This window comes from Erinaceus europaeus, chromosome 4, assembly GCF_950295315.1.
Source record: "Erinaceus europaeus chromosome 4, mEriEur2.1, whole genome shotgun sequence".
In the NCBI taxonomy this organism is placed as follows: domain Eukaryota; kingdom Metazoa; phylum Chordata; class Mammalia; order Eulipotyphla; family Erinaceidae; genus Erinaceus; species Erinaceus europaeus.
The window spans coordinates 149,571,912-149,599,286 of record NC_080165.1 but is presented as its reverse complement, the minus strand read 5'-3'; the positions used below and the strand labels follow the sequence as shown (position 1 = coordinate 149,599,286).

General features: G+C 44.2%; 1 protein-coding gene across 2 annotated transcripts in view; it reads right to left on the bottom strand.

The window, feature by feature from the left end:
- Positions 1-14,162: 14,162 nt before the first annotated feature.
- ASCC3 (activating signal cointegrator 1 complex subunit 3) overlaps positions 14,163-27,375 on the bottom strand; it is a 262,037-nt gene continuing 248,824 nt past the window's right edge. For both annotated transcript variants that reach the window (XM_060190713.1, XM_016188499.2), the window contains 5 exons: positions 23,646-23,797; positions 20,569-20,716; positions 15,592-15,801; positions 15,012-15,187; positions 14,163-14,911 (listed from right to left, as the gene is read on the bottom strand). In XM_060190713.1, coding sequence (XP_060046696.1) covers positions 14,800-14,911; positions 15,012-15,187; positions 15,592-15,801; positions 20,569-20,716; positions 23,646-23,797 — 798 coding nt within the window. In that variant the 3' untranslated portion in view covers positions 14,163-14,799. The remainder of the gene's footprint in view (positions 14,912-15,011; positions 15,188-15,591; positions 15,802-20,568; positions 20,717-23,645; positions 23,798-27,375) is intronic.

Sequence of the window (27,375 nt, the reverse complement as noted above, 5' to 3'; positions counted from 1 at the left end):
TATACAAATTTAGGTAGCTATAGTAATAGTAGTCAACCCCACACCTGTGACCTTGAGAGAACTACTGCAGTTTCCAGGATGGTGCGAATGGTGTGAAAGTATACACTTGTTATCTTATGACTTTGTAAATCCACATTAAGTGGCTAAAAAAAAAATGGGGTGATTTCAGTGTTCTTTGGAAAGTTCCTGCATTTTTTAAAGTATTTTTTCTGATATTTAACTTTTTTTAAATATTTATTTTATTTATTCCCTTTTGTTGCCCTTGTTGTTTTATTGTTGTAGTTACTATTGTTGTTGTCGTTGTTGGATAGGACAGAGAGAAATGGAGAGAGGAGGGGAAGACAGAGAGGAGGAGAGAAAGACAGACACCTGCAGACCTGCTTCACCGCCTGTGAAGCGAGTGACTCCCCTGCAGGTGGGGAGCCGGGGTTCGAACTGGGATCCTTATGCCGGTCCTCGTGCTTTGCGCCACCTGCGCTTAACCCGCTGCGCTACAGCCCGACTCCCCAAGTTCCTGCATTTTCTGGCTATTCCCTTTTTAGTCCATTTATGTTTTAATGAGGGTGGAATGGTATTGGGGGTGACATCTAAAATTGGGAGTAGTCTGCAAAATTCCCCTCAACTATTCAACCTGTGACAGGAATTATTAAGACCTATCTTTGATATGAAGTGATACCTTTTGACCAGACAAAGTTATGGGAGGCAAGATTTTAAGGTCAGTTTAAAAAAAAAAAAACTTTAAATCAAAAATAGAAGACTTTAAGACCATTGCTATGCCATGAGGCACGCAGGCAGGCTTGTTAATTCATGATGACATTCTAACCAGCCCCACTTTGCCAAGGCAGATGATGACAGGACGTATTCCCATTTGCTCTGAGGTTTACAAGCCCAGCTTAAGTTCTGTAGCACAGGAAGAGTGACAGGTACCCAGATCAGCCGCCCTCTCCGCAGCCCAGGCCAGCGCCTGCCGCCACCTGGCTCTGCAGAGCAGACCACACAGTTTGGCTACCTGATTCTTCTCTTTGGATGACTGCTGGCGCAGTCCACTGGCGAGAAGGCTGCCCAGTCAGGCACTAAAGAAAGATCCACTGAGAAACTCTGCATTTAATCTAATCTTTAAAAATATTTATTTATTTTACTGCCACCAGGGCGGTCGCTAGGGCTCAGTGCTAGAACTAAGATTCCACTGCTCCTGACGGCTATTTTTTCCTTTTTTTTTTTTAAATTGGATAGTAGAGAAATTGAGAGAGGATTGGGAGACAGAGAAAGATGGACACCTGCAGACCTGCTCCACCAGTTGTGAAGCGTCCCCCCCCCCTGTAGGTGGAGACCCAACCTGGGTCCTTGAGCTTGCTAATACTGTTTCTGACTTTACCCAATGAGCCACCACCCTGCCCTCTGAGTTCAGAACAGTGGGGAAGGAAAGGTCTGCTAATTGTATCTGTATATCATTGGGGCGTCACAGACCACTATTGACTAGGTCCCTCGGTCCCGATCTGAATTCTCAGGGGGAATGTGCTTCCTTGGCTGCCTTTCTGCCACTGTAGAATCTCAGCGCCAGCTGGGCAGATACATTCTGTGGGGAAATCCAGTTTCGTTTTGGTAGAATCAATGTTGCCCTACAAACAAAAATGTGTCGCACTAATTTCGGTGGGTCATCAATTCTTCGTGTCTAGTTTGTGTGTTTTATGCACTTCACACAACTCAGTGAGAAAAATATGTATTGCAGCCGTCACTTGTTACCACATGTATTTGGAAAATGTGTTCATGGAATGCAATGAACTACGTCAACGTGGGTAAAGCTCGAAACCAATATATAGTTTTTGTTTGGTTTTTCCTTCCAGAGCACTGCTCAGCTCTGGTTTATGGTGGTGCAGGAGACTGAAGCTGGAGTTCTAGAGCCTCAGGCATGACAGTTCTTCTGCATAACCATTATGCTGTCTCCCTCATTCTCCACTGAATGTTTTCAAAACTTAATCTCCTAAATAATATTCCTTCACTTCTGCTGTGGTCTTTTTATTGGAAGTGATTTTTTCTTTTTCTATTTTCCCTTTTGCTGCCCCTCCCTTTAAATTGTTGTTGTAGTTATTATTGTTGTTATTGATGTTGTCATTGTTGGATAGGACAGAGAGAAATGGAGAGAGGAGGGGAAGACTGAGGGGGAAAGACAGACACCTGCAGACCTGCTTCACTGCCTGTGAAGCGACTCCCCTGCAGGTGGGGAGCCGGGGGCTCAAACAGGGATCCTGACTCCCTTTCTGTGCGCTTCACGCCACGTGCACTTAACCCGCTGCACTACCACCAGACTTCCAGGAAGTGATTTTCTCTTATTTATTTTCCTTTTTGTTGCCCTTGTTGTTGTAGTTATTATTGTTGATATTGTCGTTGTTGGATAGGACAGAGAGAGATGGAGAGAGGAGGGGAAGACAGAGAGGGGGAGAGAAAGACAGACACCTGCAGACCTGCTTCACCGCCTGGGAAGTGACTCCCCTGCAGGTGGGGAGCCGGGGGCTCAAACCAGCATCCTTATGCCGGTCCTTGTGCGCTTAACCTGCTGCACAACCGCTGACTCCCAGGAAGTGATTGTCTAAGTCCAGCTGACTTTTTTCTTCTTCTACCCTCCAGAGCACTTCTCAGCTCTGTGGGGATGGTGCTAACAGGGAATTGAACCTGGAACCTTGTAGCCTCAGGCATAGAAATCTTTTTATTTATTTTAGGCATAGAAAACTTTTTTCTTTCTCTATTTTAGGCATAAAAATCTTTCTGCATAACCATTATGCTGTCTTTCCCACCCAAGCCACCTTTTTTTGTGTTAACATACATTTCAATGGTATTAAGTGCTTTCATATTGTTTACAGATGCCAACATATCCATCTCTTAAGCTTTTTTTTTTTTTTTTTTACCAGCTCTGGCTTATGGTGGTGCAGGGGACTGAACATGGCATTTCAGAACCTCAGGCATGACAGTCTGTTGGCATAACCATTATGCTATCTACCCCCACCCCATCTCTTAAACTCTTTATCTTGCAAAATTGAAACTCTAAATTAATCTTTCCAGCTTTTTCAGTCCTTCGTAACTACCATTTTACTTTTGTCTTTATGAAGTTGACAACTCAAGTACCTCATATAAATGAAGTGATTTGTCCATTTTTTATATTATTTCATTTAACATTATATTTTCTTCCGAGCTCATCCAAGTTGTAACTTCCGCCCCCTTTTAAATCTGAATGATATTCCACTTCACACACACCTCACGTTTTGCGTATTTCCTAGCAATGGATTTCTGCTTTTCGCTGTTCCATAGCTGCTGTTGAGTTTGGCTGTACTGTCTTCTTGCTGTCAATTCTTTTGAATATACACCTGGAAGGAGAAACGTGGGGGATATCATTGGATTCTGTTTTTAGTTGTAGGAGGAATCCTACATGATTTTCCCACAATGGCTATGCCATTTATATTTCTCCCAATGGAGCACAAGGGTTCCAGTTTCTCTACATATTTAACTTTTTTTTTTTTTTTCTTACAGCTGAGATGGTAGCTCATGGTGGTTTCAGTCTGCATTTCATTTCTCTAATTAGTGGTGCTACTATCTAACATTTAATTACAGTCTCCTTTCTCTGTATTTCACTGCCTACCAGAGTGGAACAGATCTCCTTTTTCTCCTGGCCTGGATCTGTACCAACATGCATGGGGTTGGTGCATGGAGAGGAGGAGGAGGGGGAGGGGGAGGGGGAGGGGGAGGGGGAGGGGGAGGGGGAGGGGGAGGGGGAGGGGGAGGGGGAGGAGGAGGAGGAGGAGGAGGAGGAGGAGAAGCAAAGGACTCTGGGGTCGGGTATGGGGAGTGTTCAGGTCCTGGAACATGATGGTGGAGGAGGACCTCGAGTGTGATGCAGATGCTGTAATTTAATTTAAAAAGGGTTTTGGTGGTTGGGGGCTGCTGCACGCATCAAAGGCTTCACAGCAGGCGCTGGGAACCGGCTTCAACCATCCCAGCCATGTGTTAGGGTGACGCAGGGGAAGGCAAGAGGCACTTAGCATTGGGGTGAAGAGCCCGCCAGGCCCAGAAAGCCCGACTAGCCCATGAGACAGACGACCATCCGCTCCGGGAGAGGCTGCCCATGGCTGTAGGGTCTGAAAGTTTACCGGCTGCAGAGTCCCCCACGTGCTCAGCCCCCAGGAGAAGCCGCCATGGCCGGTACCGGCAGCTCCTGCGCCCAGAGGTTTCCGGCCAGGAGAAGCGGAAGTCAGAGAGAGCGAGACTTCCGGCCGGGGGGGTCCTTTTAAGTCTATTCAGCCTACCCACAATGCTTTGCACACCCGTGCAGTCTGGATCCACCCCCAGCCCTCCGTGCGCGCGCCTGCGCAGACCATGCACACGCTGGCGGCCTTCTGTCGCCCGAGTCTGACGTCAGCACCGTGCGGCGACTTCTGTCCACGTGTCACTAGTGTAGAAAACTGAGAAATGTTACACGTGGAGCAGCTGCTGGATTTGCTGTCGGCTGTAAACCATCAAGAGCCCCAATAAAGAAAAGCAAACAAACATGTATGTAATTAGAATTTAGGTATGGTTTCCATTTCCCCTTTTCATTGTAGAGACTCATCATCATCATCTAATTTTATTAAGACTTTTTTTTTTTTCTTGAGGAATTTTCCGGGGAGAGGAGGCTAGAGAGAAAGTATAATCGTCTTGCGGAAGACTTTGCTGCCCGAGACTCTGAGGTTCCAGCCATTAGCCAGAGCTGAGCAGGCCTCGTTTTTCTGTCTGTGTATTTCTGTATCTCTTTGAGTAAAATACTGTAACTGGTATCATCTTTCTGATTCTTGCTGGTTGTTTTCCAGTATCTTAAAGGCATTATTCGATTTAGATTGCTGATTTACGGGTTTTGTTGGGATGCCTATGCAAATCACATCTCTATGAACAGTCAGTTAAATATCTCGGAATCATCCCTGGAAGACTTCCTAAATACAAGCTGATTTCAACCAATTTACTTAAATTCATTCTGAATTGCCTCAGTCTCTGTCTTTACCACATTCAATATTCATGCGATGCTTTCTCATGAGTGTTTCAAATATGTTGTTTGGGGGTAGGACGAAGCATCCAAAAATAATTAACGCAGTGGGCAAAGCTAAGGGAAATGATCACACTCACATAGAAGATGCAGATGGATAATCACTTTTAGCGTGAAAAGTCACCATCAATTGAGAGTAAATCTTTCTGGGTTGAACGGCTGCAAACAGCAGCAGGACTGATGCTGGTGAGCTGAGTGTTTCCGTCTAATGGATGGAAGCCAGAATCACCACTGTGGCACATTACACGATCTGGGTACAGTTGTGTTTCTGTAATTGCTTAGAATTGTCCACGGAGAATGTTCCTCGCTGGCATACCAGGGTTTTTTCAATGTTTCCGTTTCTCCATAGGCCACTTGAAGGGTAATGTGTTTTTAGAGGAATACATTTTTCTAAAGTATCAGAAAATAAGACTTGAGGTTTTACCAAGATGTCTGTATTAGCCTCATCACATCTGCTACAAACGGGACCATGTTAGAAGCTAGTAGCACATTTTTTCCTAGCTCATTTTTGGCTAGAATTAAGTTTCAGAGGTAGGATGAAATGGTGTAAAAGCATAGTTTTGGGAAAAAAAAATAAATTTTTGCTTTTAAAAGGAAGGTTTAAAGGGAAAACACAAAGCAGAACTTGGACTGGAGTTGGTGTACTGCACCAAAGTAAGAGGCTGGGGGGAGCGTTCAGGTCCTGGAACGCCATGGTGGAGGAGGAGGACCTAGTGGGAGGGGGTAGAGTGTTATGTGGAAGACAGAGAAGTGTTACACATGTTCCAACTACCGTATTTTAGTGTTGACTTGTTGGTCTGCTTCTATTTCTGCTTCTAAGACCCCTTCTGTTTTGGTCATCACGTTAGGTTCCCCTGCACTGCTTGATGCTGTGGTCTATTTACATAATCATTGTTTTGTTTGAGACCCGCACTAGTTTAATCCCCACTGGTTCCAGCTCTTTTTCCACTCCGCCCCCTCCCCTAGTCACAGCCTGTTTTCCACCGTTTAATCCCCACTGGTTCGAGCACTTTTTCCTTCTCCCCACCCCCATCCTACCTACTTCCTCTTCTGACCTGACACTTCCGCCTCAGGAGATATAAAGGACAGGATTTTCTAATGAAGAGAGGTTAGATAGATGGCACTGCATTCTCACTCATCAATAAAGATTGAACTGCGTTCCCAGCTCAGCCATGAGTCCCTGGTTGTCTGTCTCCTGCCCGCGAAGCTAGCCCAGCATTGACTGTAAACAGTTAATCCCCCAAAAGGAAAAAAAAAAAAAGGAGGTTTAGAGTTTTATCAAATATATGTTAATTAATTTTGGCACTTATACAAACATGGGCACAAATTGACTCCAGGAAGAATGAGCAGAGATGGCACTGAAATCTTAAAGAAGACAAATATGTGCTGTCAAAGAAATTTTAGGACTTGCTTAATGATGTCATTCCATTCTGGATGCAAACATTCTTCCGAGTTTCAAATGGTAAAAAGAGGAAGGTAGCTCCATCCCTTGTTCTCTAAAGTTGACCTATTTCCAAAGTGATCTACTCTGTTGATTTGGGTCTTGGAAATATCCTGTAGCAAGACTAAACTAGTGGGTTGTCTTCCTAACACAAAAAGGTGAGGAACCAGGTAGTCAGACCTCTTCCACTGCTGGGGGCCTTGACGGATCTTTCATATCAGTCAAGATCCATTTCTAGGAAGCAGCTTCAGGAAAATTCCACTGGAGTAATTCCTGCCCCCTTCTGTGGGCTGAACTAAAACTGAAGGTGTGCATGCATTTTTATTTAGAGAGGTGAAAATGCTGTGTACCAAGGAGTGAAACACAAGTGCCTCAGTCTTTTGGCACAATGATTGTGTTTTTGGTTGGAATAGCAGTGGTGGAGGGCTCGTAATTCTCCTGCCCACTTGGCATATAAAACTTATCCTGAAGATCTATTTATTTATAAGTAATCATCTTGGACTTGATATTTATTTATTATTTACAACTATCATTTTATAGTAATTTTCACAAAAAGATTCATATTCTAAGAATCTAAATTGATAAACATGTATTATGCTAGAATACTTCTATTCTAAATAGAAGTTCAATACCCTTCTTGATAAAGCCAGCTTTTTTTTTTTTTTTTTTTCCAATCCGGGGTTTAGTGGTTTACAGTGTAGTGTCCACACATGGGTACAATGACTCATCTCCCTGTGTGTCATGCAACAGGACTTCAAGGCTCCCTCTGTCCCTCCCTCCTTCTCCTTTCCAGAGTCATTTACTTTGGTACAACACACTACACCTAATCCAAGTTTTGCTTTGCATTTTACCTCTCTGTCCTTGTCTCTTAAGTTCATTATTTGCATTTCCCCGATAATCAGTGACTTTGAACACTTTCTGTCTGTTGGTCCTCTGAACGTCTTCCTCAGTGCAGTTTCTGTTCATGTCCTTACTCCATTTTCTGATTTTTTCCCCCTGTTGCTAAGTTTACTGAATTCATTTTGTTATTTCGAGTATTAGTTCTTTATCTGAAATATGTTGTCTCAAGATCTTCTCCCACTCTGCAGGCTGTCTTTCTGTCTGGGTGAGGGTAGTTTTGCTGTGCAGAAGTTTTTCAGTTTGATGGCCCATTGACTTTTTTTTCTTCTTTGCTGTTCGACTTGAGATTTTTAAAAATTATATTTATTTATTTTCCCTTTCATTTCCCTTTTTAAAAAAATTTTTAAAATATTTATTCCCTTTTGTTGCCCTTGTTGTTATTATTACTGTTTGTTGATGTCATCCTTGTTGGATAGGACCGAGAGAAATGGAGAGAGGAGGGGAAGACAGAGAGGTGGAGAGAAAGACAGACATCTGCAGACCTGCTTCACCGCCTGTGAAGCGACTCCCATGCAGGTGGGGAGCCGGGGGCTCGAACTGGGATCCTTAGGCAGGTCCTGTGCTTTGCGCCCCGTGCGCTTAACCCGCTGCGCTACCGCCAGACTCCCTGGACGAGTTTTTTTTAAAGACATTTTTGTAACACACATCATGAGATGTTCTGTCAATGTTTTCTTCTATGTACTTGATACTTTCTGATCTGATGTCTATGATTTTTATCCTCTTGGAGTTGGCTTTTTTGCAAAGTGCTACCTGGTGGTTCAGTTTCATTTATTTGCATGTTTCAGCTCCATTTCCCCAACGCCATTTGCTGAAGAGACTCTCCTTTCTTCAATGACTGTTTTGGGGGCCCTTGTCAAAAATGAATTGTCCTTGAATGTGGAGGCTCACTTCTAGGCTCACCATCCTATTACGCTGGTGTCTGTATCTAATTTGGGTTCTTGGACTGGACTGTTTTGGTTATGGTATCTCTGCAGTGTGGTCTGAGGTCAAGAAGTGTGATACCTCCTGTCTCATTCTTTTTTTAATCACAACGTCTTGGCAATCTTAGGTATTTTTTTGGTTCCAGATCAATTTTTATAAATTTGGTTCTATTCTTTTTTTAAAAAAAATGTGGCCTCTTGATGGGGATGGCACTAATTCTGAATATGGCTCTAGGATGGTCATTTTGAGGATGTTAGTTCTCCCTGTCCATGATCATGGGATATCATTCCATTTCTTAGTATCTCTAGTTCCCCGAAGTGTGACTCATACTTTTTGGCGTATTAGTCTTTTACTTCCCTTGTTAACTTTATCTCTTAATATTTGATTGCTTTTGCTGCTATAGGAAAGGGGACTGATTTCTGGATGTTTTCTTCTTTTAATTTAGTGTTTGCATAGAGGAATGAAACTGATGTTTTGCATTGATTTTGTAGCCTGCCATTTTACTACATTATGCAGTAATTCCCAAGAGTTTTCTATTAGATCCTTTGGGATTTTCTTTTTCTTTAAAATTTTTATTATCTCGGGAGTCGGGCTGTAGCGCAGCGGGTTAAGCGCAGGTGGCGCAAAGCACAAGGACCAGCATTAAGGATCCCGGTTCGAGCCCCGGCTCCCCACCTGCAGGGGAGTCACTCGCTTCACAGGCGGTGAAGCAGGTCTGCAGGTGTCTGTCTTTCTCTCCCCCTCTGTCTTCCCCTCCTCTCTCCATTTCTCTCTGTCCTATGCAACAACGACAACAACAATAATAACTACAACAATAAAACAAACAATAAGGGCAGCAAAGGAAATAAATAAATAAATAAATAATAAAAAAATTATCTTTATTTATTGGATAGAGACGGCCAGAAATTGAGAGGGAAAGGGGTGATTGAGAGGGAGGGAAACAGAGAGACACCTGCAACACTTCTTCACCACTTGTGACATTTCCCTCTTCCAGGTGGGGACTGGAGGCTTGAACCCGGGTCCTTGTGCACTGTAATGTGTGCACTCAACTCAGGTGTGCCACCAGCCAGTCCGGGATTTTATTTTTCTTTTAAATATATTTAGCTATCTAGGCTAGAGACAGAGAGAAATTGAGAGGGGTGGGGGAGATAGACAGACATCTGAGCACTGCTTTACCACTTGTGACATTTTCCCCTGTAGGTGAGGACTAGGGACTGAACCTGGGTCCTTGCACCCTGTAATGTGTGCATTCAGCCCCATGTATCAGTTCCCAGCCCTGAGATTTTCTATATATACAACCATATACTCTGCAAGTAGTGATCGTTAAACTTCTTCTCTTGCAATTTGTATCCCTTTGATTCCCTTTTTCTGCCTGTTAGCTACAGCTCGGACTTCCAAGGAAAGGTTGAGTAGCAGAGGTGATGATGGACAGCCCTGCCTTGTGCCTGACTGAAGGGGGAGAACTTCCCGTTTCTCACCATCGAGTATGATGGGAAGCCAGCTATTCTGAGAGGAAGCCTGGCCAGGTACTATCTGTGTACTCTATGTCTTATAGCTAAGAGAAATGGGAACAGAAAAGAGTTGACCAGAGATATTGTCCTAAATATATGTTTTAAATTTTTAAAGGTTTATTACTTTATTTACTACCTATGAGATAGAGTTTCACATGAAAGGAGAGACAAGAAGAAGAAGCGAGAAGTCGGAGCAGTACTCTGGTACGTGTGGTATTGGCGTTGGAACAGGGAGCCTCAGGCATGCAAGTCTTGTGCTGCACCAGCTTAAGCTACTTTCCTGTCCTTTCCTGAATCTTATGTGACTGAGTCGCTGACAGAAGGAATAAAGTAATATTATAGAAACTCGTTAAATAAAGAAATCAGGTTTTCTTTTTAATTCCAAACCCATTTGTTCTAGATTCTTGATGAAGTACAAAACAGAAGAGACTGTCTTCTGATTATACACAACTCAAATCATACATCAATAAATGTATTTGATACTGACCATAATTAGGTCACGCTGGGCTGGGCCAGCTTCACGGGCGGTAGAGAGATGACCAGGGACTCATGGCTGAGCTGGGAAGCAGTATCTCTTTATTCATGTGGAACGCAGAGCAATCTAAGCTATCTCTAATTGCAATCCTGTCCTTATATATCCTGAGGCGGAAGTGTCAGGTCAGAAGAGGATGAACGTAGGATAGGGGGTGGGGAGAAGGAAAAAGCATGCAGAACAGTGAGGATTAAACCAACGCCCTGCAGGCAGGGCGGTGCTTAGTTAACAGTAGTTATGTAAACAGAATACAGTGCCAAGCAGGGGGGGATTAAACCAGTGAAACAGAAGGGGTTTTAGAAGCAGAATTTAGAAGCAGACCAACAAGGTCAAAGAAGAGCTTACTTGAAAATTTGATCTAAGTGAATGGATTTGTCAGAGTACCTATTGACCATTTTCTCACTTACTTATTGGGAAATAAGCTTTTGGCTGCACTAGTCTTCACCTACAAAGTACGCCATCAATGACATCATTTGCGCAGTGAACTCTAGGTTGCCCAGTGCTTCTCCATTCTCCTTGCCTGTTCAGGGACTCATTCCATACAAATGAAAAATTCCTTTCTGCTTATTTTGCTGACATCACTCTTGGTAATTAATGACCCACAGCTTTGAAGTCAGGTCTCTTGATTCTGACTTCCGGACCTTCTGTCAGTATTTAACACACATTACTCACCAAGGCCTGACTGCGCACCTTCCAGGCTCCTGGAAGTTTCATGTTCGCCTGTTCTCTCAGAATGTTGTCACAGTCATGGTGCTTTGCCAGCACATCTCACTGCATACTCATGAAATGTACAGTCCTGGTCCAGGGAGATAACACGATGGGAGAATACATGCGTACCTCGCACGCACGAGACTCTGGGTGTGATCTGTGGCACTCCATGAAAAAAAAAAAGGAGAGAGGGGGTCAGGCGGTGGCGCAGTGGGCTAAGTGCAGGTGGAGCAAAGCGCAGGGACCCGCGTAAGGATCCCGGTTCGAGCCCCCGGCTCCCCACCTGCAGGGGAGTCGCTTCACAAGCAGTGAAGCAGGTCTGCAGGTGTCTGTCTTTCTCTCCCCCTCCTCTCTCCATTTCTCTCTGTCCTATCCAACAACAAACAACATCAACAATGGCAATAATAATAACCACAACGAGGCTACAACAACAAGGGCAACAAAAAGGGGAGAAAATGGCGTCCAGGAACGGTGGATTCATGGTGCAGGCACTGAGCCCAGCAATAACTCTGGAGGAAAAAAAAAAAAGGGAGACAAAAAAGCAAAAGCAAACGCAGGACATCACATAACGGTGGGCTGGCTGGCTCGCTATCGCTGTGACTCACTACAGTAATGTCTGTCTTCTCAGCACCGGGCTGTCTTGCCTGAGGTCATGTGGTTAAGTTAAAATGAAGTGTACACCAGTGTCCTCTGTACCTCATTTTGAACTAATTGCTTTTAATTGACCACATTATTTTTCCCCTCAGATGAAGCTCACAGTATGTCTTTGATTCCTCTGGATGCCAAGAGTCTTCAGCACAGGACCTGGAACAATTACTCTTACTAGCAGCTCTATTTCTTTGCAGCTGTTAGAACTCAGAGGACTATGAGATGACACGCTATATATGACGTCAGAGGTGCATGCCGTAGGGGCCAGACCACAGGAGCCTGGGATGAGGGGATGGACTGTGGGCAGTCCAGTTGAGGGGACTGTTTGATCCAGTGCACCAAATCACTCTCACAATTTTTCTCCAAAAGAAAACAAAATTCTCTCTGGAAATCTTCAGAAATGGAATAATTTGAAATAAATGATAAAAAATTCTTGGCCGTAAAATGTTATAAGAAGTTAATGACTGATAATTTTGAAAATACCATTACTAATCAGCTATGCTAGTACATATCTAATTAATGTATATTTCACACTAAAATTTTGGCTGAGTAATGACTGAGGACAAAGTCATAAAACTAAGTTTTCTTCACTCATTAGAATAAAGTTAACTTTGCCATTCAAGTGCACTTGTAAGACCTCAGTGTCCTCTGCACCCCATTCTGAACTAATCGGCTTTTAATTTTAACTTACTACATTATTTTTCCTCTCAGACGGAGCTAACAGAAGTCCTTTCTTTTTTTTAAATTTATTTACTATTTATTTATTTATTCCCTTTTGTTGCCCTAGTTGTTTTATTGTTGTTGGATAGGACAGAGAGAAATGGAGAGAGGAGGGGAAGACAGAGGGGGAGAGAAAGACACCTGCAGACCTGCTTCACCGCCCGCGAAGCGACTCCCCTGCAGGTGGGGAGCCGGGGGCTGGAACCGGGATCCTTACGCCAGTCCCTGCACTTTGCACCACATGCGCTTAACCCGCTGCGCTACCGCCTGACCCCCTCAGAAGTCCTTCCTTACTGATTTTATATATATGTATATAATCGGTAAGGAAGGACTTCTGTTATATATATATATATATATATATATATAGTGTTACATATCCAGTGCAGTAGATCTCTGCCCAAACTTGTCTGACTTAAAAGTTCCACTGAAGTAGTAGTTAAGATATGACTTTCCATAAGAGACAGGTAGTCAAAGAACAGCCAGAAAGATCCCTTTCTGTAAATTTCGAAGATAATGGCTCTGTTGATATCTCAGTCCCACTGTATGTGAATTATTTGAAGATACTTCCCAATGTGTTTATTTAACATTTAATGTTTATTTATTTAACATTTTATTTGTTTAACTGTTTATTTAAAATTTTTAGTAATTTAATATTGATGTCCCTCTCTTGTTCCTCTTCTCTCTCTGGGTCCTGATGGAGTTGAAGTTCAGAGCCCTCTGGTCATCTTGGCCCTATCATTTTTTTCCCCACTGGGAGCATGGACCAAAATTCTGTTTTGTTTTAAGAGATTTTATTTATTTATTGATGAGAAAGACAGGAAGAGAGAAAACCAGACATCACTCTGGTACATGTGCTGCCGGGGCTTGAACTCAGGACCTTGTGCTTGAGAGTCCATCACCCCATCTACTACTGCGCCACCTTCCGGATCACATGACCAAAACTCTTTACGGGGAGTGAAGCTTCTGTAATTGCTTCTAGCTGACGTGGGTGTTGACAGGTTCATCTACACCCCAGCCTGTTTCTATCTTTCCCTAGTGGGGTGGGGCTCTGGGGAGGAGGGCTTCTGGGACACACTGGTGAGTCTGCCCAGGGAGGTCAGGATGGAATCAAGATCACTCCTACTGTTTCCAATTCATTATTCAGACTTAAATTTGAGATGTGCGTGCCTGTCTCCTCAACCATATATGTATATATATATATATATATATATATATATATATATATATATATATTAACACGGAAAAGGAGGTATGCACATGTGTTAGTCTCAGTAAAATTTTCAGTTCTGGTATCAGTAGTGAGTACATTGGGCAGTGTTTTAAAATAACTCATCATCATAGGGCCAGGAATAATAACTGACCTATTTTGGAGAGATAGATTTTCATTTGAGTGGAATGCATGTTCAGTGAAGAGGGAATTTGCATGTTTTCATTTGGAAAACATATTTTTCAGGATGAGAATTATGTGGCCATGAAGAAATTTTCATGATCATAGTGGGAGTCAGACATGTCCTGAAAACATAAAGAATTGTTGTATTCTTATGTTTTTTACATGATACAACATGACTTAGACTGCGCTTCTCTCCTTGCATGAATAAAGTTAAGTGTAGTAGAAAGAGAACAGAAGTGCAATCTTGAAGTAGAAAGGAGGCAGGGTGGGGGTGGGGGATAGTGGAAAGGAAGCAGGAAGAATGATTTCATCAGCTGGCCTTGAAGTGGCATTCAAAATATTTTATTTTCACCGGTTTACAATATTTACATTTGCTAAGACTGTAATTGGTTTGTTTTTTATTTTGCCATTATTGGACATCATATATTAATAGCATTTATGACTATAAGAAATTACTTTGGAAATTACTTCTACGTGTGATCAAAGTATAAAGCAATTAACAAGACACACTGTGAATCACCTTGCAGGTTTATTTCATGTAAGAGGCGCTGCAGAGACAGGAATCTGGTCCCACACATTCTACCACTGCCCCGCCTCAGTGTAGCTTCCCTGTAAACAGTAAAATGTCAGCTGTGGACTTGGTGGTCATGTTTAGACAGTGTCTCCAAACAAACAAATCACAAGATCCTCCTATGTGCTTTTTCACTGCATATATCAAGAAACCCAAGAAGACAACCTTGTGAGAAGACAGCATTTGTGGAGACCCCTACAGCTGACTCTGTGCTGCTGGACTCAGCCTTCTAGGTGACCCGAGGCTGTTAAGAGTCTGATTCCACCGTGGCAGACAGCAAGTAATTTGCCTTTGTCTCAGTGACTGAGCAGTCCGATTCATTAAGCACTTCTTTCCAATAGCTTCTTGAGGGCAGGCTACTACACTGTCCAGCCCGTGGAAATGTGGCAGGTCTACTCGCCGACGTGTGTAGCCTTGCTTGCTGATGTGACGTTGAGGTGGATGTCATACTGCTGGTCCAGGCCAAGGTAGCAGTCACTCATGAGATACAGTGTGTAGATGTACCTGAAACACAGCAGACACATCAAACCCACCTTTCTAGTCACAGCGACATTCCTCTTGGAAGGAAGTGCACTCAGCCCTCTGTTGGTCCAGCTCTGCTTACCTGCCAGGCACTTCTGGGGTATAAAAAGAGATGGAAACCACTTGCTGACTTCGGACATATCCTACTCTTTTCAGGGCGATGAGTTCCCTCTTATCCACTTCTCCTAGTATCAAAAACCACCCTTCATCTTTCGATTTGGGAAATCGAGGTGCCACTGCATGGCTGTCCGGCTTTCCCTGTAAGACAGAAGGGGGGGGGGCAAAACAGGCATGTCTAGGCTTTCTAGTCCGCTCGACTGTGGGGAGAAGGCCATGTTTTCTGAGTCTGGAGGGAGGCCGAGGAACCTGCATTCTAAGCGGCACTCCAGCAAACTGTGCTGCACTGAGTCTCGGGACCATAGCAGGGTGCAGGGCTCTCGAGGGAACACACTGCTGTGTAAAATGGTTATTCTGGGGTTGCCAGAAGGCACATGAGGAGAGCTGGCCTGATTTCAGAAAGGCGGACTTTTGCTGTTGAAGGTCAGCTGAGAAAGAGGGCTTCGTGAAGGACAGGGGCACATTAGTAACGTGAGAGCTATGTGTGTGGCGGTGCACGCCGGCATCTGGTGTGAAGGTCTGAGACTGGAAACCCAACGCCGTACCTTGTGGAGCCCAGCGTGGACTCTGTGCAGGCTGACTTGAAGCACATACTCTTGGTCCGCGCACAGTTGGAGCCATCTGTTGTCATTCCGCTTGTCTGAAGTCAGAGTCGGGATAGAGAGTTCCTTATGCCCTTCGCCTGAGTCCTCCCAGCAGCCTTTAACACGTAAGCTGACGTCGATCACTGGCAAACGGGAGATGAAATTCCACGCCTGAATTAAAAGAGAAAGAAGCAAAGGGATACTGACTGTGAGATGCCATCAGTTCAGGAACTGTGTGCTTCAGAAACAGATCTCTTTAAGATTAAATCTAGATTCTACGGGTTTTTTTTGGTTCTTTTTTAATTAAAAAAATTTATTAGTGATTCATATTGACTTACAAAATTATAAGATCACAGGGGTCTAAATCCACACTATTCCCACCACCAGAGCGCTGTGTCCCTCTCCCCTCCACTGGAAACTGTAGTTCTCCCAAGGTCACAGATATGAGCTGACTATTATTTCTATAATTTCTCTATCTATATTTATGTCTGTGTTGCCCATTCTTTCTCTGGTTCTGCCGTCTCTTCCTTTCTAAGTCACACTTAGTACTTTTCTTTCTTTTTTGCCTCCAGGGCTACTGCTGGGCTCGGTGCCTGCACCACAAATCCACCGCTTGCTCCTGGAGGCCATTTTGCCCCTTTTGTTGGCCCTGTTGTTTTATCAATGTTGTGGTTATTATTGTTGTTGTTGTTGTTGTTGCTGTCACTGGATAGGACAGAGAGAAATGGAGAGAGGAGGGGAAGACAGAGAGGGGGAGAGAAAGACAGACACCTGGAGACCTGCTTCACGCCTGTGAAGTGACTCCCCTGCAGGTGGGGAGCCGGGGGCTCGAACCGGGATCCTTAATACTGGCCCTTGAGCTTTGCGCCACCTGCGCTTAACACGCTTGTGCCACCGCCTGACTCCCAAACACTTAGTACTTTTGAGTGTCCTCTACCCTCTCACCCTACCCCATCCTTCTCTCTCAGGGTCCTTATGGAATTAAGAGTTCAGAGCCTTCTGGGCATCTTCCCCTAACATTTACCCCTCTGGGAGCATGGGCCCAGGGTTATTATGGGGTCCAGGAAGTAGAAGGTCTGGCTTCTGTCATTGCTTCTCTGCTGGACATGGGTGTTGGAGGTGGATCCACACCCCCAGCCTGTTTCTCTCTTTCCCTAGTGGGGCAGGGCTCTGGGAGGGGAGGTTCCAGGACATATTGGTGAGGTCGTCTGCCTAGAGAGTTCAGGAGGAAATTGTAGTAGAATCCGCAACGTGGTGGCTGTGGTTTAGTGCGTTTCTGGCGAAATCCTGCTTGAATTTCGTTCAGTTTTCATTATTTTTTTCTAGTTTAATAAGAGCACAATCTGAAAGGCTCCAACTCCATAGCCATGTCTCTAAATTCAGTGAATTTTAAGAAATAATACAGAGATGTCTGTGTGTCATTTTACCAAATGTAACGTTAAAAAAATTAAAGGTTAATATCAGGATATTGACAACAATATACCCAAAGCTCTTGTTTAGATTTCTCTGGGTTTTCTTGCATACATTTGTGCATGTAAAGTAAGTATACTTTTATTTTATTTTTGAAAATTTTATTTAACAGAGAAAAAGAAATTAAAAGGGAAGGGGAAGGTAAAGAAGGGAGGAGAGAGAGAGACACACACACACACACAGAGATCTGTTGTATTACTTCACCACTTGTGAAGCTTCTCCCCTACAGGTGGGGGCTGAGGGCTTGAACCTGGGTCTCTGTGTACTGTAACATGTGCGCTCAACCAGGTGTGCCACTGCCCACCCTGCCCCAAATAGGTTATGTTTAATCTTTGTTGCCTAAAGTCCTTTTAAATGCGACTATAAATAATCAATCCCCATCTAAATGGACAGCCACTTTTCCTAAATTTTTCCTGATTTTTTCTCTCTTGTTTAAATTGAAGGAGATATATGGTTATGTCCTTATGTTCATCACTGCTTAATAAATGAATGAATATTCAACCTATGCAAGGCTTTTCACAAAATAATCTTGATGTTCTCAGATAATTAATCACCCCTGTCCTAGCATTTACACTTATGTGATAGTATCACTCCCAGTCAAAAAACAAAACAAAAATCTCCGAAGATACTGTTTACCATGTATTACCTTCTAGGGTAGTTTTCAAAAGCACATAAACATTTTAACTCTGATTTTCCTTTTATTTCTTTGGGTTTCTTTATATTTTTATTTCATGGTTTCTTTATAGGGATTGCTTTGTTGTTTGCTAAAACTTATTGTTGCTGAGTGTACCTAACTGAAATCAAACAGCCCTGATGAATCAAACCACCTTTTAGGAATTAAAAAATAAACACAAAACTAAAACCAAACAGTAAATGCAATGAAAAATCTTCACTCCAAAATTTTCAAACCAGTCCTCTGACTTTATTTTGTGAAAATGAAATGATATGTGACAACAAGTCATCCATGTGCCTTTACCTGTGTCACGAAAGTAGTCGCCAAGACTCGTTTTCAGCTACTGGTAACTCAGCATTTTACTTCACACAGCCAGCTCACATCACATTCTCCCTTTATATATTTGTGATTTTTTTTTTTTCCTTTTCTTTCCCCCATAGTACTTAGCACTGTCTTTCAATCCTCAGTGTGGACATATTTAATTATTGAGTGTATGTATGTAGGTATACACATATATGTCTATAAAACATGATCTATTTTTAAAGAAACTGCTAAGCCATTTCAGTACCAACCAAACATATTTATGTGAGGATTAATCTTCATCTATTGAATCAGGCAGGAGCACAGCCGTGCATACAATTATTTAATTAGCAGCCAAATCCTCTGCCAGCCAGCAGTCCTTCCAGGCATACTGATGGGCAGGAGATGCAAATCTTACAGTCGTACTGCTTTTTCTCATTACTACTGCAATTAGCACTTAAATTGATGCTTTAAACATACTAATTTCTGGAATAATTCAGGATTTGTATGTTACCTGGGATCGCCTCGCTGCAGAGCCGACACCAGATTGCTCTGCAAATTGAAGCACTTTTGAGCCAAATAACCATCATCATATCAGACTGAGCCAATTTGCATTTGGTTTTCAAGATAACAGAATGGCAATTTATGCAAATAAATTAAGTAAGTTTACTTCTGAGTTCTCCCTGAACTAATTATAACAATGTTGTAATTTTTTATATCTAAAACTTGGCTTGAAATCAATGTATGCCATGCTAGAAATCTGTTGTTGCTAATAGAAGCCTTGTTTTGATTTAAATATATTGTTTCTATTCATAACTTTGATGGTAATTTACTTAGAATGACAGGGACTTATTATGAATATTTAAATATTTTTTGTGCCAATTTTGGGTTCAACAGCAATTGAACAATCAGATTCTAATATCTGTTATACTTTTCACAAGTTTTATTGGGGGGGAAATGACATACATATTTTAGCAGGTTTTTTAATCTTAATACATTTGTTATGCTAGACATCCTTAACATTTACTTTTGAAATGTCTAGAATAAAATTGCTTAAAAGTCTAGTTCTGCTGACTATTTCTGGCACTGTTTATTCATTTTTTTTTTTTTTTTTTTTTTTTGCCTTTCCAGAAATGGTCTGGAGAGGTGGCCTGTGTCGTCTGTCACAACAGACTTAGCTTTGCACTCACGCTACATGGCACATAATTAAGGAGAGTTCATCTATAGGAATGCTTCAGAACTAGGAACAGTAAAACGAAAGAAATAAGAGGAGCGTAAAAATGTAACTGAGGAGCTCCGTGAAAATATACCCCAACACATACAATAGCGGCCGGAGGCAAAGATCAGCAGGGCTCCCAGGTAAGCCAGCCTGCAGGTAGGCAAAAGCTCTGGCTAACCTGGTAGCAGTATACGACGGGGTCAATCATGCCCACCTTCCCTCCCTCCCTCCCTTCCCATAGGAGAGACAGAGATTGAGAGGGAGAGACACAGGGGAGAGACACCTGCGGCTCTCCTGCACCCCTCTGGGAAGCTTCCTCCCCGCCGGCGGAGAATGAGGGCTTCACCCTGGCGCCTTGAGCATGGGGGCAGGTGACCCAGGCAGCTGACTCACAGCCTGACTTTCCTGAAGGAATGGCCGACGATGCTAGCACGACTGTTCTTTATTAACCACTGTTGCTGCCAGTGTATTGTAGTCCTTTATGCATTTAGTGGACAGAGACAGAGGGGATCTGAGCAGGAAGAAGGGCGAGAGAAAAAGAGACACGTGTAGTCCTGCCTCGCCATCATGAAGCTCTCCCTCTGCACGTGGGGTCGGGCGTGAAGCTGGGTCCTTGTGCCGCCGTGATGTGTGCCAGGTGCACCACACCCGGCCCCTACTGCCAGTATATATATATATATTTTGATTAATTTTTTAAATATTTATTTATTTTCCCTTTTGCTGACCTCGTTTTTTATTGTTGTCGTAGTTGTTGTTGTTGTGATTGATGTCGTTATTGTTGTCGTAGTCATTGTTGTTACTATTGATGTCGTTGTTGTTGGATAGGACAGAGAGAAATGGAGAGAGGAGGGGAAGACAGAGAGGGGGAGAGAAAGACAGACACCTGCAGACCTGCTTCACCGCCTGTGAAGCGACTCCCCTGCAGGTGGGGAGCCGGGGGCTCGAACCGGGATCCTTACGCCGGTCCCTGTGCTTGGCGCCACGTGCGCTTAACCCGCTGCGCTACCGCCCGACTCCGCCAACATTTTTAATACTGTTCACTGAATTCTTGTGACAACAGGAACTACATGAATCAACGTGCACAACATGTTCTGCTTAGTTTTCACAGAAAACAAGACAGGCATGTTTCCATGTTCATAATCCCAGTGCGTGGCAGGGGAAAATTAAACCTTTGCTGAGTCTGACTCTAACACCAGCATTTACGTTAGAAAACTGTGGATTCAAATCCCCAGGCAGAGCTTAGGGGAGCCACAAAACACGGAAGCGGTGTCCTTACCTGCTTCACTTTTGCATCCGGCAGCTCATTTTCCATCATGGAGCTGAATACGTGGTTTTTCCCTCCACAGGCGTGGATGAGTTCAGGAAGGCACTCAATGGGGCTGTGACCCCCAGAATGTGGGCCCTTTCCACCAGGACTCCATTTCCTGAGACACAGACAGTATCAGTACCAACTCAAGAATGCTTTCACAGTGAGATTTGCAGTAATGATGGTTTCTATTATTATTATTATTATTATCATTATCATTTTCATTTGGTCTCCAGGGTTATCACTGGGGCTAGCTGCCAGCACTATGAATCCACTGCTCCTGGGGGCCATTTTTTCCCCATTTTATTGGACAGGACAGAGAGAAATTCAGAGAGGAGGCGGAGATAAAGAGGAAAGAGAAAGACAGACACTTGCAGACCTGCTTTGCCGCTAGTGAAGCGTCCTCTCTGCAGCTGGGGTGTAGGGGCTCGAAGCGGGATCCTGGTGCGGGTCTTGTGCTTAATACTATGTACACCTAACCCCGTGTGCCGCCCCTCCCCAACCCCTGATGGCTTTTATTGTATAGGGTTTTTTTTTTGGTTTGCTGCCAGGATTATCACTGAGCCTTGACACCGCCACTGTTCCTGGTAACCATTTTCTACCCCTTTTCTTTTTTTCGAGAGACAAAGAGGAGGAGGCAGAGAAAAATAGGGAGGGAGGGAGATCTGCAGCACTGCGCCACCATCAGCGAGGCTTCCCCCGCGCCGGCAGGGACGGGGCCTTAATCTGGGGCTTCGCGCGTGGTGACGTGTGCACTCTGCAGGGTGGGCACCCGGTGAGCCCCTGGAACACTTGCTGACGTTTAAGATGACGACGTGACTTTTTAAAGATCACTCTTGTGAAATTTCACAACCAACTAACAGTCTCTACAGACACCCTTCCAAGGCAACACAACCATCATGACATAAGATGTTGTAAATCATTCCAGTTCAGTCGATCCTGAGGGCTCACAGACGGGTGTGTGAGTGTGTGAGTGTGTGTGTGTGTGAGTGTATGTGTGTGTGTGTCTTTCTGTATGAGGGTACTGTGACTGTGCAGTGCTGCTTCTGTGCAGTGAGCACTGGGATGGAGCCCTGACACGTCCTCTCTCTTTACTACATTTATTTTTGGCAGTGCCACACGCTCTCACATGCACGGTTTCATCATTCCTAGGCTCCCTTTTCCAGTGTGTGTGTGCGTGTGCGCGTGTGTGTGCGTGTGCGCGTGTGTGTGCGCGTGCGCGTGTGTGTGCGCGTGCGCGTGTGTGTGCGCGCGTGTGTGTGCGCGTATGTGTGCGTGTGCGCGTGCTCGTGTGCGCGTGTAGAGAAAGAGAGGAGAAACCACAAGAAAGGAGCTTCCTCTGGTCCCGGGCTATTCCCATGTGGTTCGAGGGCTCAAACCCGAGCCATTCTCGTGAAAAAGTCTTTGATTGATTGCACTAGAGGCTTGCTTTCCAGCCATCTGATAGATATTTATCCATTACTGGGTAGCGACAGAGAGAAATTAAAGAGGGGATGGGGAGACAGAGAGGGAGAGAGACGGCGCGACACCTGCAGCTTGAACTTGGGTCCCTGCTTGCTGTACCGTGTGTGTTTAACCAGGTGCGCCACCACCTGGCCCCTCACCCTGACTTGCCTTTAAGGGATGCAAGCGAATGTCTCTGAGCAGTTGAATTGTTGAGATTTCCAGCCTAAGTAATGCCAGATCCTGAGGAATGTAGTACCCCTCCACTTCTTGTTTAGACGGCAAGTATGATTTCAATCATACTGTTATAATACAGGACAAGACAGCAAAGGACTGGACCCGCCCCCTCCCCCCCCCCCCCCCCCCCCGGGGACCCAGGCATCTGTCACAACAGACCTGCGTGCTGTTCAGGCCATCTGTCCTCTCCATGCACCTGCTTCACTGCTGAGCCCCAAGTCCCATAGCTAAGCCCACACTGGAAGGTGTCCTGGAACGGAGGCGATCTGCTTTCTCCCCTCATGCCACCTGCCGTTGGAGGGGCTCCCACTCTGAGTGTGCCTTTTAGGTTTCAGGCACACCCCACGGTGGGGGACTCAAACACTATGGAAACAACTGCCCCAGGACCCGGCACATTCGAGTCAGGTGGAGGGACTCTTCCTGCGGAGACCCCGTGAGTGCCAAGGCTCTGGGCGGCACCTGTCTCCAGGTCCCACAATGCCCACCACTCCCCTTCCGGCTCACAGGAGATAGTTGGAGACAAAGACAGGTTGCATTCAGACTATCTGCTTGTCTACATGACTGAACCAACAGTCTGGCTGCAACTAGTGTGAAACACGGGTGTGAAAACAGTTTCATCTAAACGCTGCCAACCCGGCTTGTAACATGCACTGTGCCTTTCCTTGCTAAAATATTTGCAGCCATGCGTATAGATAGCATCTCCGGCACAATGATCTGCGCGCAGAGAATCTTCGTTCAAGCACAGGTCAGATCTTGAGCTGCTTGCATGTGCAATGACAGTTTTGGGTATTTTGCAGACACAAGCTTTTACTTTTGACAGTGGTTTTCAGCTCTCTCTCTCTCTCTCTCAGGTGCATTCTACAGTAACAGAGACTGGTGATTTTGCTTTAGATCACCAAGTACCCTAATAACAGCTTTTTAAGTGAAGGCCTTTATTGTAAGGAAATAAACACAGCTCATACAGAAATGTGCCCACTGCAGCAAATGGAAACTATTATCTAAACAGTAGGCTTAGACAAACTGTGCTTCAGCTGAAGACAGATGACCAGACCTTAAGTGAGAAAGTCTTACCACTGAGTCATGTCTCCTGGGAAGCGAGGGCACTTTCATTATCAAGAACCAGCCCTGCAGGCACAGTGGGTTTCAGTGAATACACACGGGTAGAGAATGACTTTGCCCTTCGTTTGCGCCCCAGCCCCCACCCGAAGAGGAGGGAGCTTCCCAAGTGGTGAAGCAGTGCTGTAGGTGTCACTTTTTCAATCTTGCTCTCTACCTCCCACTACCTTCTCCATTTCTGTGTTAAAAAAGAAGAAGAAAAAACAGTAATAAAAATTGTGAAATCCAGACACTGAAAAGCAGAAACTTACCTGAAAATGTAAAGATGATGCTGTTCTATGTTTGGGATTGTAAGAAGGCAACAATCTTTTACCCAGCGACCCTGGATCACCATCTGAACCAGGTTGGTGATATTCAGGGCAGTCACCAGCCAGCCTTGGTTTGCTGTCACATCGAGCATCGCCTAGACACAAAACCAAAACCCAAACACGTTATAAGAATTCCACGGCACTGGAGGTCTGACATCAGCCTTCACAAAACCAGCGAACAGAGAGAAAGCACAGCCCTCTGACGACAACACCACGACCACCACCACCGACGAGAACGAACACCTGAAGTCCCCAGAAGATCAAGCATACATTATGTCCTACAAAGTGCCCAAGACTCGGCTTGTTTAGGTGAGCAGAGACAGTCTGATAGCAACAGTGTCGTCCGCCAGTGAAGGAAGGAGGTCTCGGCAGCCTCAGAGAACAAGTGCTCAGATGACTCACTGTGTCAGGAACATCAGCAGCAGTGTTTGCAGACTGAATCTGGGTAGGTGTTTGCGAACTTAATTAAATAACGACTAGGTTTTCTTTTCAAAAAATTTATCTTATTTTTCTTCCCCTCAGAGAACAGGCTCATGATAGAGCCTGCTCCCGTCTGAAAATACTCGAGCGTTCACAGGGGGGGTGGGGGCAGCTGCAGGCGGTGCTTGTGGGAGGGTGAGAAGTTATTGTTCATGTTAGTCTATACGTTTAATCTAATGTTTTACGGACAAACAAATGACTGCATTTGCTTAAGACAAAGCTAAACACTGAGATCTTATTCAAACAGAGGACATGCTTACACAGGCACAGCCATTCCGATTAAATTAGGTTCTGCAGAACGCTGACTTTGAGACACATAACATGAGTTTAGGGTGTTTGTTCTTCAGGAACGGAGAGGCACAGGTAAAGGGAATCAGATGTACTTCCTGAGTGGTTATGGCCACACTCTGGAGTAAATTCCGTGAACATCTCATGGGTGAGAAAACATTTATAAGACAGTGTGCAAAATATATGAATACACTTTAAGAAACATCCCACTTAATCTTTTATTGTCTGTTTTCTAATTTATAAAAAGTAACTTTTTGTAATAAAGCATCTAGCTAAACCAGTCTGTAACATACTTATTACATACATCCGAGGAAAATGGATCAATGTTCTGCATTATCTTGGTTCATGTGATGGAATGGTGTGTGTATATCTATATATTTATCTACTATTAAATTTTCTTCATTTCCATTTTTTAATTCTATTTATTTATTGGATAGACACAGTGAGAAACTGAGAGGGGAGGGAGAGACAGAGAGGGAGAGAGACAGAGAGACACCTGCAGCCCTACTTCACCACTTGCAAAGCTTTCCCTCTGCAGGTGGGGACCGGGGGCTTGAACCTGGGTCCTCGTGCCCTGTAATGTGTGCGCTCAGCCAGGTGCGCCGCCACCCAGCCCCAAATTTTAATCTTTTTATTCTTTAATTGAACTTATTTTATTTGGTAGGACAGAGAGAAATTTAGAAAGGGCCGGGCGTTGGTGCACCTGGTTAAGCGCACATGTTACAACGTACAAGGACCCAGGGTTGAGCCCCCCCCCCCCCCCGCAGGGGAAAGCTTCCCAGGTGGTGAAGCAGTGCTGCAGGTGTCTCTCTGTCTCTCTTCCTCTCCCTTCCCTCTCATTCTCTGACTATCCAATAAATAAGATAAAAATAATGAATAAAAATAACTCCAAATATATAAATTCAAAATTTGTGTAAAAAAAAAAAAAGAAATTTAGAGGGAAGAGGGAGATAGGAAGAGAGAGAGAGAGAGAGAGAACACACCTGCAGACCTGCTTCACCACTTGTAAAGCTTTTCCCCTGTAAGTGGGGACTGGGGGCTTGAACCTGGGTCCTTGTGCACCATGATGTGTGCACTTAACCTGGTGTGCCACCACCCGGCCCCCATATCAGTGTATTTATATGTACAAATGTACATGTTTACACATGTAGGGAAATTTGACTTGTATTTTTTCTATTTCTCTGCAGAGCTGACTAAAACACTTTGCTTTTCTTTGAAGTTCTGAGACAAGCAGGCCATGCTGAAATTATTTAAACCCTTCCCCCTAAAACAAAACAAAACAAAACAAAACAAAAAAATTAGTTCACAACTCACTACTCTTTGAATTTTCCAAGAAATGAAGAAAGAGAAATGCCTAATTACACACAGTGCATTATGGCGATGATGTTAAGAGTTGTAATGTGCAGTCCCTGTGGTAATCCCGCTTGTAACTGGATGCTAGACCTTCATTAGAAATAAATTCCAGACCAAAAAAAAAAAAAAAAAAAGATTCACATTCTAGAAGCATTGGAGGATGAACCATATGTGGCTAGCTCTGAAGCTTTCATGATGAAGCTGAGAGATTCCAGAAAATTTATGAGTGCCTTACAACTTTTCATTGTATGATCCAGATGTGAATGTGTAAGAAAAAAAATTATAAAACTTGCAGTGACTGCTTATATGAAACAGATGGAAAGTCAAGCCATGAAGCGAAAACCGTTACTGATCTGGTTTTAATTTGGATGGAAGGTGGGGAGTTAAAGAACTGGGGGTGGGTTTCGCGACTATCTGAATGTGGTTAGCGGCATCTTGCTCCACATGTCTGCTCTGTCGTTCCTGACATGTCTCTTTGCTTCGCCCTGCCCCCCGTCACGGCACCCCTAGCCACGGCCCGAGTGCGGACAGTCATCTCTCAGTGGGAATAGCTTCGGCAGCTTTGTACATTTTCATTCTCCTCTTAAGTTTTCTTCAGCCGTTATTTTGCACTTTTTACTAATGTGGATTTTCGGAGGTAAGGCTGATCTGCTCATTTCTCTGCTCCACCTCAATGGCTTCACACTGTGTAAAGGACAGAAGCTGACACGTCTCTGTTGGACAGTCAACACCGGTTGTGATCACGGGTCCTGGCTGGGGCTCCGCTTTCCCCGCACTCTTAGGACAGTGATGAGAGATGGCTCTGAGTGTTCTCTTTCCGTAAGTGCCGACTCTCCCTCACTCTCCCTCACTCATGGGGAACATTCCCACTCAGCTTTCAGTCTAGCCTCCAGGCTACTTCTCACTGAGACCTCTCCCTGCTTTTTCCCCGACAGCTTGCAGGCACTACATTACACCTGTACCTGTGTGTGGCTCTTGGCAGAAAGCATAATACGTGCCTCATGGGTTTGAGTCCCTACCTCAGTGTGTGCTTTTGTCACTTGAGCAATATTTGAATTTCCACCTTTAAGTGGCTCAAGAATGCCTTTACAATCGCGGCTTGCATTATCTTTTGTAATGCTTAATTTGGCAAGTAGCAGCTGGTGTCAATCATCTCTAAGATGGAGGTGAATTTCTCCTGGAGGACTGAAAAGATCTGGGATCAGTACTAGGGTGGGGGGGTGAATGAACTGAATCAAAACTAGAGCAGTGGTAAGTTTTTAATGCCATGTCTTTGAAACAGTAAATATAAAAATACTTAGGAGTTACAGAAACAGCAATATTACATATTATCTTAAAATTTTTTTTATTATTTATTTTCCCTTTTGTTGCCCTTGTTGTTTTATTGTTGTTATAGTTATTATTGCTGTTGATGTAATTGTTGTTGGATAGGACAGGGAGAGGAGGGAAAGACAGAGAGGGGGAGAGAAAGACAGACACCTGCAGACCTGCTTCACCGCCTGCTAAGTGACTCCCCTGCAGGTGGGGAGCCGGGGTTCGAACCGGGATCTTT